We start from the raw sequence: 13,790 nt of genomic DNA, 5'->3' as shown, positions 1-13,790 counted from the left end.
TCCATGCAGACATACGGAAGAAACTGTGACACACTGGGAAAATCCCACTGGGACAAATGGCTGAACTGGTTGTATTACTGTTGTTACACGTTGATAACATGTCAGATGGTATGATCATTACAAATGTAGAAGTAATACAACAGCTTAATTTAGAAATAATATTATTGTTAAGCCAATTGCTAAATCCCTTTTATGAATAATAAACCAGATTATTTATTCTGCATAATTTAGCTGTCTTAATTATTACTCTTCAAGCTGTAACAGTGAGACCTTTCTTCAGCAACAATATGACAGAGGTCTGGACAATACAGGCCTTTAGATAACAAGACAGACATCTCTCTTACTTTTAAATAACAGAGGAGGCGAGAAAGAAAAGAAAAGTTAAGAGGAGGAGGATATGCGTCCTGACCTTAATCCATGCATAAATCAGATACTTTTAGAGTACGCAAACAACAATCTCTTATAAACAGGGGATCACAAAGAAGTCAAAAATGCCTTATGCGAAAACATTAACAAATACACTACCCCTAACATGCACACACACATACACTGACACACACGAGTCTGGTCTGTGTTGTTTTAATTGGTTTCTAAGGGCGAGCTGTAATGCTCTTCCTGTCCCCTAGGAGAAGGCAGGCAGGAGATGATGGATGATGGAGGGCCAGGCAGCATCCAAGGCCAGTACTAGGACACTGCTGCACCACACCAGGCAGTGTGTGTGTGTGTGTGTGTGTGTGTGTGTGTGTGTGTGTGTGTGTGTGTGTGTGTGTGTGTGTGTGTGTGTGTTGTTTTTTTGCACAATGGTCACTGTGATTGTGACTTGTGATTTGAGGTTACCCCAAAAGCTACACTTTGTAACTTATTTTATCTCCAACTTTAAACATGTTATATTGTCTGTAAACAGACTTCCTGAAAAATGTGTGTGTTTACAAGTGGGAGCGTTTTTTTTATTTATTTGTGTGTCTTTTCACACACAAACATTCAAGAACTGTGTGTTTGCATGCAGTGAAAGGAGAAGTAATTAATCTTTGTGCACAATGTCAGTGCAGACTATAAATACGGCACAATAAAAACAGCACTTTTACAGCCAAACAACCAAATTCTTACAATGTCTAAAACGAATCATTCAGGGCTTATAACACAAATTGCTGTGTTTGGAGAACAGCGTTAAGGTGCCAGAGCCATTACTGGAACGGTACCCAACTGCACACTATCGAACAATGTCAAATGGGCAATAGTACGCTCAGAAATGACACAAAATAGGTTCAGCGCTTACTGCTCTGAAAGCTCTGGGTAGCTATGTGTCTGTGTGTTGTGTGTGTGGACACACTCTTTCTCTCTCTCCAGCTGCAATTCCTTCCCGGTAGAACTCACATTCTCCAGTTCAAATGAAATTAGCAGCTAATCCCCTAGCTAATGGCCACACAGTGGTTTGCATGCAGGGAAAAATGAACAAAGAAGCTTGAATAATTCAAAAAGAAATACAAAAAAAAGGGGTTGTCTAACAAGGAAAAGTGGATTTGACAGAATGGACAGGGGAAAAGTGGAGTAATATTCAATTTGTGTAATGCATGTGATGCTCTTTGAGAGAACTGAGGGATGAAATGGCAGAGGAAGAAGGAGAGCTTTTGTTGGTCGCCTCCGGATGTTCTTTTGGCATGAAATGTCACACTGTAAATGTCAAAGGTGGAGAGGAGAGGTAAGGCTGGCAGTGCTGCTTGCCGATAACGCTTCCTCTGTTGTCTCTCTTTTGTTCTATTCTTCTTTGTATCTTCCAAGTTCTGCAGACCTGCTGTAGGTTTCTCCTCCTGCTGCTTTTGAAGATCCTCTACGTCTCTTTTTCTTTTTTTTTGACTGCCACCAACATCATGCCCTGAGGCCAGGATTTATCCCTCAATATGCATGCAGGAGCACATGCTTGCATGTAGATGCACATCCAAGGCCCAACCCATCATACAGCTCTGCCCCCCCATGTCTTTCAAACATACACACACAACCCAATTGCTTCTGTACGCTTGTTGCTAAGAGATAACTGAAGCGAGCAAGACAGAACATTAGCTAACAGATTTATCTATGTGCCAGTGCCCCAATTATCCAATATCTCCATTACACATTCAGAGAGGCGAACCCCTGTCACACAGGAAATGTTCTGAGGGCTCCCGCCATAAAAGTCTGCATCGATGAAACAGGCATGCATTAGAAACTATACATATATTTCACACTCATTTAAATTGGGAGAAGTGGCCCTCGCTTTGATTGAGAAAAAAGCTTCAATTCATTGAAGATGCAATTTAATTTAAAGGAAAAATGTTTAAAGAAGGAAAGATGGAGAGAAAGAGAAGAAGGGAAGAGAGCAGAGGAAGGGATGAGAATGATTAAAGGGTCAAGACTCCTTTCACAAAGTGGTGCATGTGTTTGTCCGTCAGAGTGTGTGTGTGTGTGTGTGTGTGTGTGTGTGTGTGTGTGTGTGTGTGTGTGTGTGTGTGCATCAGTCCCAGTGTTGAGCTTTGAGGACGCTGACCCGGGTCACAGTCAGACCAGGACCACTGCCACAGCTCCAAGTGGCAGCAGATGGGTACACCAGGATGCTTAGACGCCTTTGCTCACACAGTCTGTCACATGCACACACACTTTCTACGCCCATGGTGGGACACAATTAGCACACCTCCACTTTTTTTTTGTTTCCTTTCTGCACACACGCACTCTAGACATTCATCCTCTCCACCACCTCAGGTGTGTGTGTGCGTGTGAGTGTGTGTGTTTGCATGTGTAGACATCATCTCTAATCCCGTCAGTGTGTTCAGTCGTGGTGTGTGTGAACTGCCTCCTCCTGGCCGGCCCATCTGTGTTGTGGTTGCAGTCATGGTGATTGCTTCTAAGTTGTCTCTCCTCCCTGCTGCCTCCCAAACTCGCTGGGAACAAACAATGACGCAGCACAGGTAGGATGACTAATCTCGTCCTTTGGAAACTTTATTTTACAAATGAGCGGACTAAGATAATCCCCTCATTTGTGTCAAAGAGGAAGTGTTGTATTTCGAAGATGGCCGGCATCAAGAGGTGCTGAACTTGGCCCCTTACCCTTTGACGCCTTTCCCTGGAAGAAACCTGACTGCTGTCTGTTGAAGTTTGAGTGGCTAAGAAAAGCAAACCATAGCAGCTTAAGTGTCTACTGTAACTTAATGAGCGGTTTTCCATTTCTTTGCATACAGCAGCTCCATGTTGGTTTCTGAATGGGCTGCAGCCTTGGAGTGACCTTGGGCTGCCGCGACTGCATATACAGTAGTATCTAAATACTACATAACAAAAATGATAGTATGGCTTTGGATAATCCATGTTTATTATACAGTAACTGCATTAATGCGTATGTTGTTGGGTGTAAAGCACCTTAAAACTATCATGAAGAAGCAGTTGTGTGTACTTGTGGTTATAAATATGCAGTACTAAACTATAAGCTACCTTCCTCAGCTGCTGTACGGCATCCTGAGCGAGTGTGTGTCTTCACAATGAAGCCTTACCTTGGTGATCTTGGGATGTGCACAGCGACTGTTTCCTGTGGTGGCGTGCATCCATGTGGTCTCTGGAGGAGTGCACTCCTGCCTCAGGGAGCACTTCTTCTCCTGTACGCACCAGCCACACTCGAACCTGGGGTTTGCCTTCAGACACATCCCACAGCTGTCCCTCAGCGCATAGCATTTATACAGGTGGGCTGGTGAGGCAGAAAGAAGAAAGGTTCAGGAAATTAAGTAAATTATTAGAGGGTGGGAAAGGAGGCCAGAAAAGGATTAAGAACCATCAAAATAGTTTAGTGTTTAAATATTACATTACAACCTATAAAGGTAGTTTACACTTAAAAAATAAAAACACAAAAATATTTCTGTTTTTAGTTGATCAACTTAAAAAAAAATCCCAAACTTATCGAGTGTCACTGAGTAAAAGTTAAGTCAAGACATTATTTCCCAAAGACCTCAGAATATGTACAGGGACTTTCTCTCTCTCTCTCTCTCTGTTATTTCATCCCCAAATCCCATTGGTCATGGAGCAGCTTTAGCGCAACCCTGTACCAATTAGGGGCTTCTAAACGACTCCTCTCTAATTACATTAACATATCAGTATTTCAGACGAGTGAGCATCACTCACACTCCACCAGAGGATTATCATGATTCAAAAATAGGGAGGGTGCAGATGGTGAAGCGAGATAGAGGGAGAGAAGGAGACATCTTTGGGCTATAGGTCGCCCTTCAGGAGATGAAGGCTTGAGATAAGGCACGATGCTAGACGCTAATGCATGCTGCAGGCATTGTACGCTCTCAATGCTGCTTTATTTATTGAAAGATGCTATTTACCAGCACTTTGTCTTTTGGAGAACCACTGTCTGTCAAAGCATTTAATATTGCCTCCATGAATATAAACACCCCACTGTTGAGAATTGCAGTAGGGTCCCTATGTCTATAAACTTAAGTCTCGTCTATGTTACAAACACATCAATATAACATATCAGTGTATGTGAAACTTGAGAGCTCAACAGCTTGCTTGATACATTACAGGGAGCAACATCAATACATGGAACAAAGTGACTCAGTGATGTTACTTTACATTACTGGCAGAGTGGCAATGAACACTGCTTCACAGACTTTCAGACATAACAACCTCTAATCAAAAATACAACATGAAAATCACAGCTGCTGCTTCTTCTTTAAAAAAAAAAAAAAAATCAGAATAACAAAACAGAATACAATGCTAGATCCCTCTGCTGCACTGAAGCCCTTATGCATGTCATCAACAGGACTAATCAAATGCAGTGGTTGGTGGTTTGTGCAGATGATGTTACCTGACCTCCCAGAAGGGGAATAGAGTTACTGACCCCTGCTGTGCTGTTCAGGCTACAATGATTATGTAGACTATCCAATAAGTAATTATATATAGCAGACATGATCTCATGCTCTTCTCCCAGAGAGGTGCATACACACGTTATGGTTCTAAGCAATGTGTTCAAACATCAGTGTGTATATGATAAGACTGTGTAAAAACAGTATATACAACATATAATACTGTATTCAGCTAATTAGGGATGCTTTCCTTCTTACAATGTATCTTGCAAAACAGAATTATGATGTGATGCATTGTGGGGTAGAAAAATGAGCCGATGAAACAGATGAAACACGTGTCCATTGTTATTGATATCGCTCAGTTTCACTATATCTATGTCCAACACCAACACAAGTGATCTGACAGAATGAGGATATCAATGCAAACTAAAGGCTGATTTCATTATTGGTCATGAGATTTAAAAATGACTCTGCAGATGGAGCTGTCTTTGAGAGAGTTATAAAACAAGTGTGTGTACAGGTTCTGTTGTTTGGGAAACAATGTCAGCCCTGACTTAGAACAAAAAAACAGCCAAATCAATACAGCTTCTTTGACAGCAAAGTTAAGTCTATGTGTTTTGTTCAAGGATAAGAGGCAGGTAGTTACAGATAAAACTGCTAAATGTAAGAATACTCATTATAAACTACACTGTCGATTCCTTCTCTCCATGTGCTTTAATAACTAGAACCAATAAAGGTGGATGAGACGGCACCACTATATCTCACCTTGGATGTTGTAGGGATTGTCGATGACAAAGTTCCCATTCCAAACCACGGACAAATCCACAGGTAGGTCACTGATGTCATTGCCCTCATAGGTATACTGAAATATAAAAGAACAACATCAGGATTAGTATTCACAATTATATCATTATTAGAAAAAAATTCTCACACCGTATATTTCATAGACCCTAACAACATCATTCGGCCTTCTCTGCCATTAAAGAAAATATATGAAATCGGCAAAAGAGAAGACAATCTGAAACAGCACACACAGTTCAGCTCGTAGTTGCTGGTGGTAATGTCATACCCCACAGCGCTCACACAGTCGAAGGGCCATAAAAATGAATGATGAAAGACAGGCTATATTGTGATTTTAACACGCAGCACATCCGCCGCTGCCTGGCAGAGCACAGAGTTGATTAAGAGATTGGAATCCCGTTTGCCGTGTGACTCATTTCATTCCAGTGATGAATGAAAAGCGTATACATCTCCAACAATAATATTCTCATCTAATTTCATTTTTTGCATCCTGAACTAATAAGAGTTGAAATGTAATTGACTCGTCATCGGCGTAATCAGTTTTATGGAATCGCTTTAAATGAGACAACAAGCTGCAAAAACTGCGATGTGATGTGCGGTGTGTTAACTGTGGGAATAACAGAGAAAGAGCTCCTATGAGACCCCGACCCGATTAAATAAATCATCTACCACAATTATCACCGGCAAATAAAATGCAGCTTTAGATGTTACACTGCCTCTTCAATCCTCCACTCTCACTTTCACAGAGCAGCCACGGTAAAAACACAATCATGTCATTCATCAAGAGCCCCACACCCCCCATGTCTGAGACACATTTTTGCATTATTTACTCCTCCTTTCATTAATTGCCTTTGATACAACATTAAACAGAAGCTGGATAGCAGGAGTGTGCCTGTGGTCTTCTTTGATGCTGCTGCTCTGATGTGATGGCTGGGAAGACTCCAGATAGGTCGTGTTAACCTAATGCCTCCGTCAGTCAAAGAGTGCCTGGTCACTCTCACTAACACTGCAGTGGTCACTATCTTCAGTGGCCTCAGGGTGACAGATTACAGGACTATTCTCCTCTAGTGAAGTGGTGATAAAATCCAGTGTGAAAGCCACAAGCCTGAGGCTATGGGCCCCTTCACAGATTGAATCTAGCTACAACTTTGCCACTGTGGGATATCACCCACTCCAATGCGATACTGTGAGAATTATCTGGACATCTGTAATAATAGTGAATTTGAATGTATTTGAGGGGAAAGAAGTTAGAAATGTGCAGAGAAAAGATAAGAAAATGAGGGGACTAAGCCATGTCAGAATGAGTGAATGGCTGATTAATTAATTCTTCACTTTTTATGATTTGATGATTTACATCCAGTATCCTGAAGGCTGAAGATGCTGATATCCAAAGATTTTTTTTACATGTATCTCAGGAGAATTAATACTTTAAATTTAGAGGGTTTTTTTTTTTTTTTTTAATGGAAAATGCTCCAGGATGTGTTTTCTAGCTAATTTTGAGGATATAATATTTAGTAGCCTTGACCTTCGTTTAGGAAACATTTACCTGTGTAAATGCTTTTATTTTATTTGGATTTTTTAAATGAGAGATATTTAATTGGTACATGATTCTGATAATATATTTATTGGTGAAATCATTCCTAAGTCAACACACTTTGAAATAACAAGAATTGTAAGAAAGTATCATCTCCTTCGAGGTGAGTGAACTTGGTTACTTGAGACAACATCATGGCATGTATGCAGGAGTAAAATGCTTTTTGGGTATGTGAACAGGACAGAGTTGGGGTAGAGGCGGCAAGAAAAAAGACAATCTGAAAGAGTGGAAAAAATACTAGATACAGAGAAAATGTGAGAAAAAGTAGAAAAGTGATGGGTAAAATACTGGAAAATGTTGGGAATGACTTATGGGTTGAAAAGACAAGGCTGGATCTGCTGAGACAAGTGGAGTGTGGGGAGCAAAACAATGAAAAGATGGTGATAAGAAGGATGAGAAAGTGGGCAGGGAGAAGAGGTGGAGAGGGGATGATACTGCAGCAAGGGTGAAGCAGAAATAGCGAGGGCGAGATGGATAGAGAGAGGTGATTGTGTGTTATTCTGTGGACACCATTCATTTACACATGGAATAAGAGGCCGGCCCTGGCCTGTAAGCGCCTGAGTCGGTGGGGGCTAAAGTGAAATTGGCATTTTCAATTTGTTCCCTGACATGTCTGCCTTGGTCTTTTCACACATTCCTCTGCCTCACCCTCTCTTGCAATCCTCCGTTCCACCCACTCTCTCTCTCTCTCTCCCCTTCTCATTATTCCTTCCCTCTACCTTTTTTACAAACCTCCTCCCCCATCAATCTCAGTTGGACTCTCTCTCTCCCCTGCTTTCCTCCCCTAAGACGCCCACAGTCAAACAAGGAAATCACATATAGCAAACATGTCTATAAAAACACATGAGCACACTCTAATATAAATATGCATTCTACACTAGAATACTTTCCAGAAGACGGATACGAGAGAGTGCATCAAAGATAGATTGCACAGCACTGTTCAGGATATACAAAATAATAAATAATCACTCTTGGAAAACACAGGCAGATAAGACGCGTAAAAGACAACACATGTTTTTGGTGTCAGCTATTACTTCTCTCCACTGAAGTCCAACAATACAAACTTCTTCAGGCTTTCTCTCCCTTCCTTCTTTCCCCTCAACCCCGTGAGACCACCCAGTCAGCCATGGGAACAAGAACACCTCTTCATCAGGAGGATATGGAGAGAGCACATGAGTGTGTTGAGTTTGTACATGCATGCAAGACAATGAGAGAGAAGAAGAGAAAAGTTAAGAAAGTGTAATGAGAACATGTAGCTGTAGATAGAGGACGAGTTACAGAAGAGAGAAAGTGAGAGAAGAAGAGAAAGACATATTACACATTTACATGAGTGTGGTTCAAAACTGGAGGAATTCAAAACCATAACAACTGCAGCAATAAAGCTGTTTTCAGATATATTTTATTAAAAATAACTCATGAAGAGAATTAGCTGCTTATTATTTTAGTTGGCTAGAAAACCAACAACATACAGGTCGGGTATAAATTATATTAGACAGCCAAACCAAAACATGACAACATACAAACTAACTTAGATAAAGCCCCTTGTATACATTAACAAATCAAGAATGGACTTTTACATCCCTGTTGTGCTTCCCCGTCAATGTAAATGTCAAAGAGGTGTCATGGTGGGGCCGAAGGGGTTCAGCCAAATCGGATGTAGTAATCGAGGCGTAACTGGGGCGTAATGGGATCCCTGTTTTACACCTAAACTGGTTAGGCAGAACAACCCTGTGTGTGTACAGTATGTTAAGCTCCTGCTGTTTGTTCACACACCCTGCCGTGACGCTTTATACAACTCTCATACCGGGACACCAGAACTACATTGTTTCAGATCAATGTAAAAGTTGTAATGATGGCAGAGCTTTGTTATGCCACTGTGGCAGACTTGCAAAGTCAAAAGGCTCAAGATTGTGATTTTGTTCGAGCCAGGGACCAAAGCTAAATCTGAGAAAAAAAACTTTGTAGCCAATAATCTGAGAGGATACTAAACTGTCGTTAGGAGATGCTGGATGATGAGACCAAAGAGGCTGTTTTTTTAAGTCACACTTTTTAACATCATTAAAATTCAAAAGTGGATGGGTTTGTCAGCAGAGAGAAATATTTCAGAAAACAGAAACTTGAGAACTTGGTAATTAAATATCAAATGTATTACAAGTTGAATAATGTATGTATTTTTCTATTTAACTGTTATATAAGCAGACTATTCTTGCTGTTGTGTTTCTGTTTATCCCATCGGAGCTTCTTTCCACTTTTATCCCGATTCTCTCCAAACCGGCCAATCAGATCACAGCCTGATCTCCCCTCTGAGGATGCCAATTGGGTTGATAGTGATACAGATGATAAGACTTGAGGAAACCTCTTAGCTTTGCTTTACACAGGTCACACACGATAGAAGTGTGGAGCTGCAGACTGCTAAAATAATAACACAGCATGCCCTCTTCCCCTTGTTTCATCCACGTTACCTGTACGTGTCTGTGATTCAACATCAATCCTCAAAGGGCAGGTGTATGTTGAGGGAGGGGATTCTGGGATTTGCTTGGGCATGTTCCTTTGCTCAACAACAAACATGAATATTTAGTTAGGGAGAGGTGTGTATGTGCGTGTATGTGTGTTTAATGGGCAGTAGCGGGTGGGGGAAGCAATGGAAAGGTTAGGTTATGATCATCCCCTCTTATTGCACCAAAGGCTTATTAAACTTTTATACTGAACCAGCATTGTTGCACCATGTGCAGTTGAGGGAATACACACATGCACCCTGTACATGGTTTATTCACTGCACAGCTGATTCAAAGAAGAAAATGTAAGCATTCAGCAGGACACTCTCAAAAGTTCAGGATTTGCATTTGTGTCGGAAAGGAGGCAATTAAAAACATTACATTTAACATGTTCTACAATTTACATGTAGTACAGTTAAGAAATGGTGATTTAGACAACTGTTTTGTCTACAACTGTTGAGGATAGATCAAAAAGCCCCCCCAAAATGGGAGGTCAGGGGAAGGACAAAAAAAGAGGGTTTGTTTGGAGTTATTCAGAGAATACATACACAGAGCTAAATAAAACTCAACTAGTGGAAGCAGAGGACAAAAAAGATTAAATGTACAAGGTATTGAATGTAGGGTATAGTTACGAAGACAGAAGCTGATAGATAAGGTCAACAAACAGAGGGATTAAGGAATGAGATTTTTTAATTAAAGCCAGACTTGTCCTACAACATGAGAAGTGTCAATTAATACATCGCAGCACCACAAGCTGGACCTCTGTCACTGCGAACTGAAGGACGGGAGGCAAGGATAGATGGATGGAGACGGAAGGATGAAAGAAGGCAGGTTTCAAGTAACAAGGGGTACCTTCTGTGAGGGTCACAGCCTGATAATTAGTCATTTTGAAGGTGTGTGCAAGCTGGACGGCTAAAAATATCAAAGTAGCCCAGGGCAGGCCCAGACCTGGGAGAGGATGGGCCGATCTCTACTCTTCCTCTCAAGGTGAAGATGACAGTTTTCAAAAAAGTGTGACCTCACACAACCCCTCCATAAATCTGGATTACTCAAGTTTTAAAAATTGTTGCGTAAAAAACTTTTGACGAACAACACATTAGAGAAGGGCTAATAAAAAAAAAAAGCAGAGGACACAAGACTGAACCAGTAGACACAGTAAACAGCGTATAGCAACATATAGAATATACACGACAGTACACACACACACACACACACACACACTTCCAGGCAGATATGGCTTCCTAATCAAGGATCAAGTAGTAATCCTTCCTATAGCTTAGTGAGTGTGTATGTGTCTGTGTACTGTATGTGAGGGGTCAGACGATGCAGAATCAGCCACTGCTCATAATAAGGGGTTGTTAGCCAGTGCTAATCGCTAATGCTAACAGGATTGGAGGGCATTGCTGGACCCAGTTACCCAGCTTATCTCTTGCATGCGCGCACACACACACACACACACACATCTGGATACACACTTGCACACATACTTTCTTCATTGATGGAAAGAAGAGAGAGAGAGGATGAGGAAAAAAAAAGTGCTGGCTGGAGGGAAAAATAATGCTGCCATAGCCAGTGTTTCTTATTTTCCAGCCTACGCGTTAAGCTAGTGTAAGCTTTCTAGACCTCTCCCCGGACAAAAGGGTGATTTTTGGTCGTTTGCAGAAACGGTCACATTTTTTTAGTATGCTCACCCTTTCCCCCTCACTGTATACTCATGCCATTTTTCTTGTGGCCATTCTCCTCTTGCAAACTCCAACGCTCCGTCACAAAACCAGTTTTCCTTTGCAAGGCACCAAATTCTGTGTCCATCCACTCACACGTGGATGCGGTATTTTATTCTGTGAGGTGGCACCATCTGCCTCACAAGACACATCAAGACCAGAGGGAAAGTGGAACGATTATTAGTGATAAAGATGAGAGGGAAACATTTACTTATTTTCTTCTCTGGCTTGGTTCTCTTGTGGTGTTAAGTTTGAATGAATCTGTATTTTCTAGAGGTGGCTGACAGGTTTTCAGAAAGGCAGACCCATAACCAGTATGTAATCCACTACCTCATTGAGTTCCTGTCAAGTTCAGGTCATTAGTAAAATTGCTGCCATATACACCATTTTATGTTGACTCCTATCACCTTATTGACCTTTTTGATTGAATAGTTTCCTTTTTATGGAGCTATTGTTACTGCTGGTGTCTGTTTGGTCCAACAACTTCTGTTATTAAAAGGTTCTCCTTTATTTGATTACAGATTCTAGAGCCAGGTGTGTCGAAGGTGTTGGCCGAACACAGGCAACCGTTTAAAATCACACAGAAGGACACGCATGTAGATTTCTCCTCTCTGCTAATGTCTCAACAGTTTAACAGAGGGAACATAATGCTATACCACTTTTGCTGCTTCTGTGAGCCATCGATCCACCAAATAGAGCTGAACACCTGGAAGGGTGGAGTGTAAGAGAGAGAAGATTATAGAGATAGAAAGATTGAAGAGATACAAAAGAAAGTGAGAGAAAGGAGGAGAAAAATGAAGAAACGGAGGTGGAGGATGGCGTTGGAGAGGCTGGCATATGCTGTTAGCTGAGCAGCAATTCATTCTTATTTATCCAGGATAGAAGCGTGAGAACTCTACTCTCCACCTGTCGCGGAGGGGGAGAAGAAGTGAGCCAATGACGAGGCCGAGATGAAAAGGAGGGAGAAGACTAAAGAGGAGGAGGAAAAGGAGGAGATAGAGATGGACACAGGTAGATAACGAAGAGGGCTGACTAATTAGATTATAGATCACAAAGTAGACAGTTTTTACACAGCAGACCTAGTTAATATGTAAAGGTAAGCTTTAAAAAAGCTGCATGCATAAACAAAATATACTATCATTTGCCCTGTTTGTAAGGAACAAAGAGAAGGAGACACAGACACTTCATGTCACACAAATCAACACAGACTAGTTCCCAACAATCTAAATCTGATCAGTGCTGCCTGAAGCTGAACAATCTCATGAAGAGGCAAACTACTGTAACAACACACGGCTTTCAATCTGCAGTTCCAAAAATAAATTCCAGTGAATTTCCCATGCACTTTCATTCAACCTGCACACTGAACACACACACAAACACCGTCTGAAAGCCAATTAAAACAGTGTCAGTGTGAGCTGTGGCTGACTGCAGTGGCAGGTCTACTGTTTATATCTCATTAGGCTGTGCCAGGCCATGCCAGACCACGTTGTACCATGCTCCCCTGCGCCTACCCTCCACCAACCAGCGCAAAAGCCCTCATTAGTCTCATCGCTGCCACATTTAGCACTATGTATGTGTGTGTGTTTTCCTGTGCAGTGATTTATTTAAAATGGAAGGTTTTTTTTCAAATATAATTTATAATTTGAAGTTTTTACACCAAGTTACATCTTTTAACAAATCCTCTAAACTCCAGGAAGTCTTCCAAAGTCAGGAAAGTTTGCATCCAAACAGTCTTTCTCACTCATCATGTTGGGGTGATGTGACACTATTAGACCACTGAGGTTGTGTTAACAGCTCTCCCTGCAGACTCTTCTCTAGACCTCTATTTGCTCCGTCCATCCATCTATCTATCTATCCATCCTTCTTGTGTGCCACCCTTCTCTCATTTCCCATCAGAGGGGAGCAGATTATTTGCCCTCTCTCTCTCTCTCTCTCTCTTCTCCAAGCTCTCTCTCTGCACTTGTCCTCATCCCCTTCTCATTCTCTCTCTTCTTCCCTTTTCTCCTGCTGTCTCTAGCCCAAAATATTACTCTTCTTTCCTCTCCTTTCGTCTTTCCTTCTCCTCCTTATATCTTTTAAGGGTGTGTGGTCTCTTTTCTCCTCCTGCCATCTTCCTTCTGTTGTGTGTATGTGTGCTCACGCACTCACACAGGAGCGTGCGTCTCTCCAGCCCGCCTGCAATTCATCATCATTTTATCTGCCTTAATTGGATGCCATCAGGACCCTTGATACTTCCCATTTCTCCTTTAACAAACAGCTGCTCTCTCTACACACAGAAGAATAACACACAGGCACACACCCTATTCCAAACTAGATTTTCTCCTGCTGCCCCCGTGTCTGCTTTTTTTCTACC

The 13,790-nt window shown here is 41.6% G+C and overlaps 1 protein-coding gene across 4 annotated transcripts in view; it reads right to left on the bottom strand.

Moving 5' to 3' along the window:
- LOC109994546 (plexin-A1) overlaps positions 1-13,790 on the bottom strand; it is a 179,669-nt gene that overhangs the window by 38,899 nt on the left and 126,980 nt on the right. For all 4 annotated transcript variants that reach the window (XM_065954584.1, XM_065954585.1, XM_065954586.1 and 1 more), the window contains exons 11-12: positions 5,592-5,688; positions 3,516-3,706 (exon numbers count right to left, since the gene is read on the bottom strand). In XM_065954584.1, coding sequence (XP_065810656.1) covers positions 3,516-3,706; positions 5,592-5,688 — 288 coding nt within the window. The remainder of the gene's footprint in view (positions 1-3,515; positions 3,707-5,591; positions 5,689-13,790) is intronic.

Source organism: Labrus bergylta, chromosome 5, assembly GCF_963930695.1.
Source record: "Labrus bergylta chromosome 5, fLabBer1.1, whole genome shotgun sequence".
NCBI classification, from domain to species: Eukaryota; Metazoa; Chordata; class Actinopteri; order Labriformes; family Labridae; genus Labrus; species Labrus bergylta.
The sequence above is the reverse complement of the archived record's forward strand: the minus strand, read 5'-3'. Positions and strand labels throughout refer to the sequence as shown.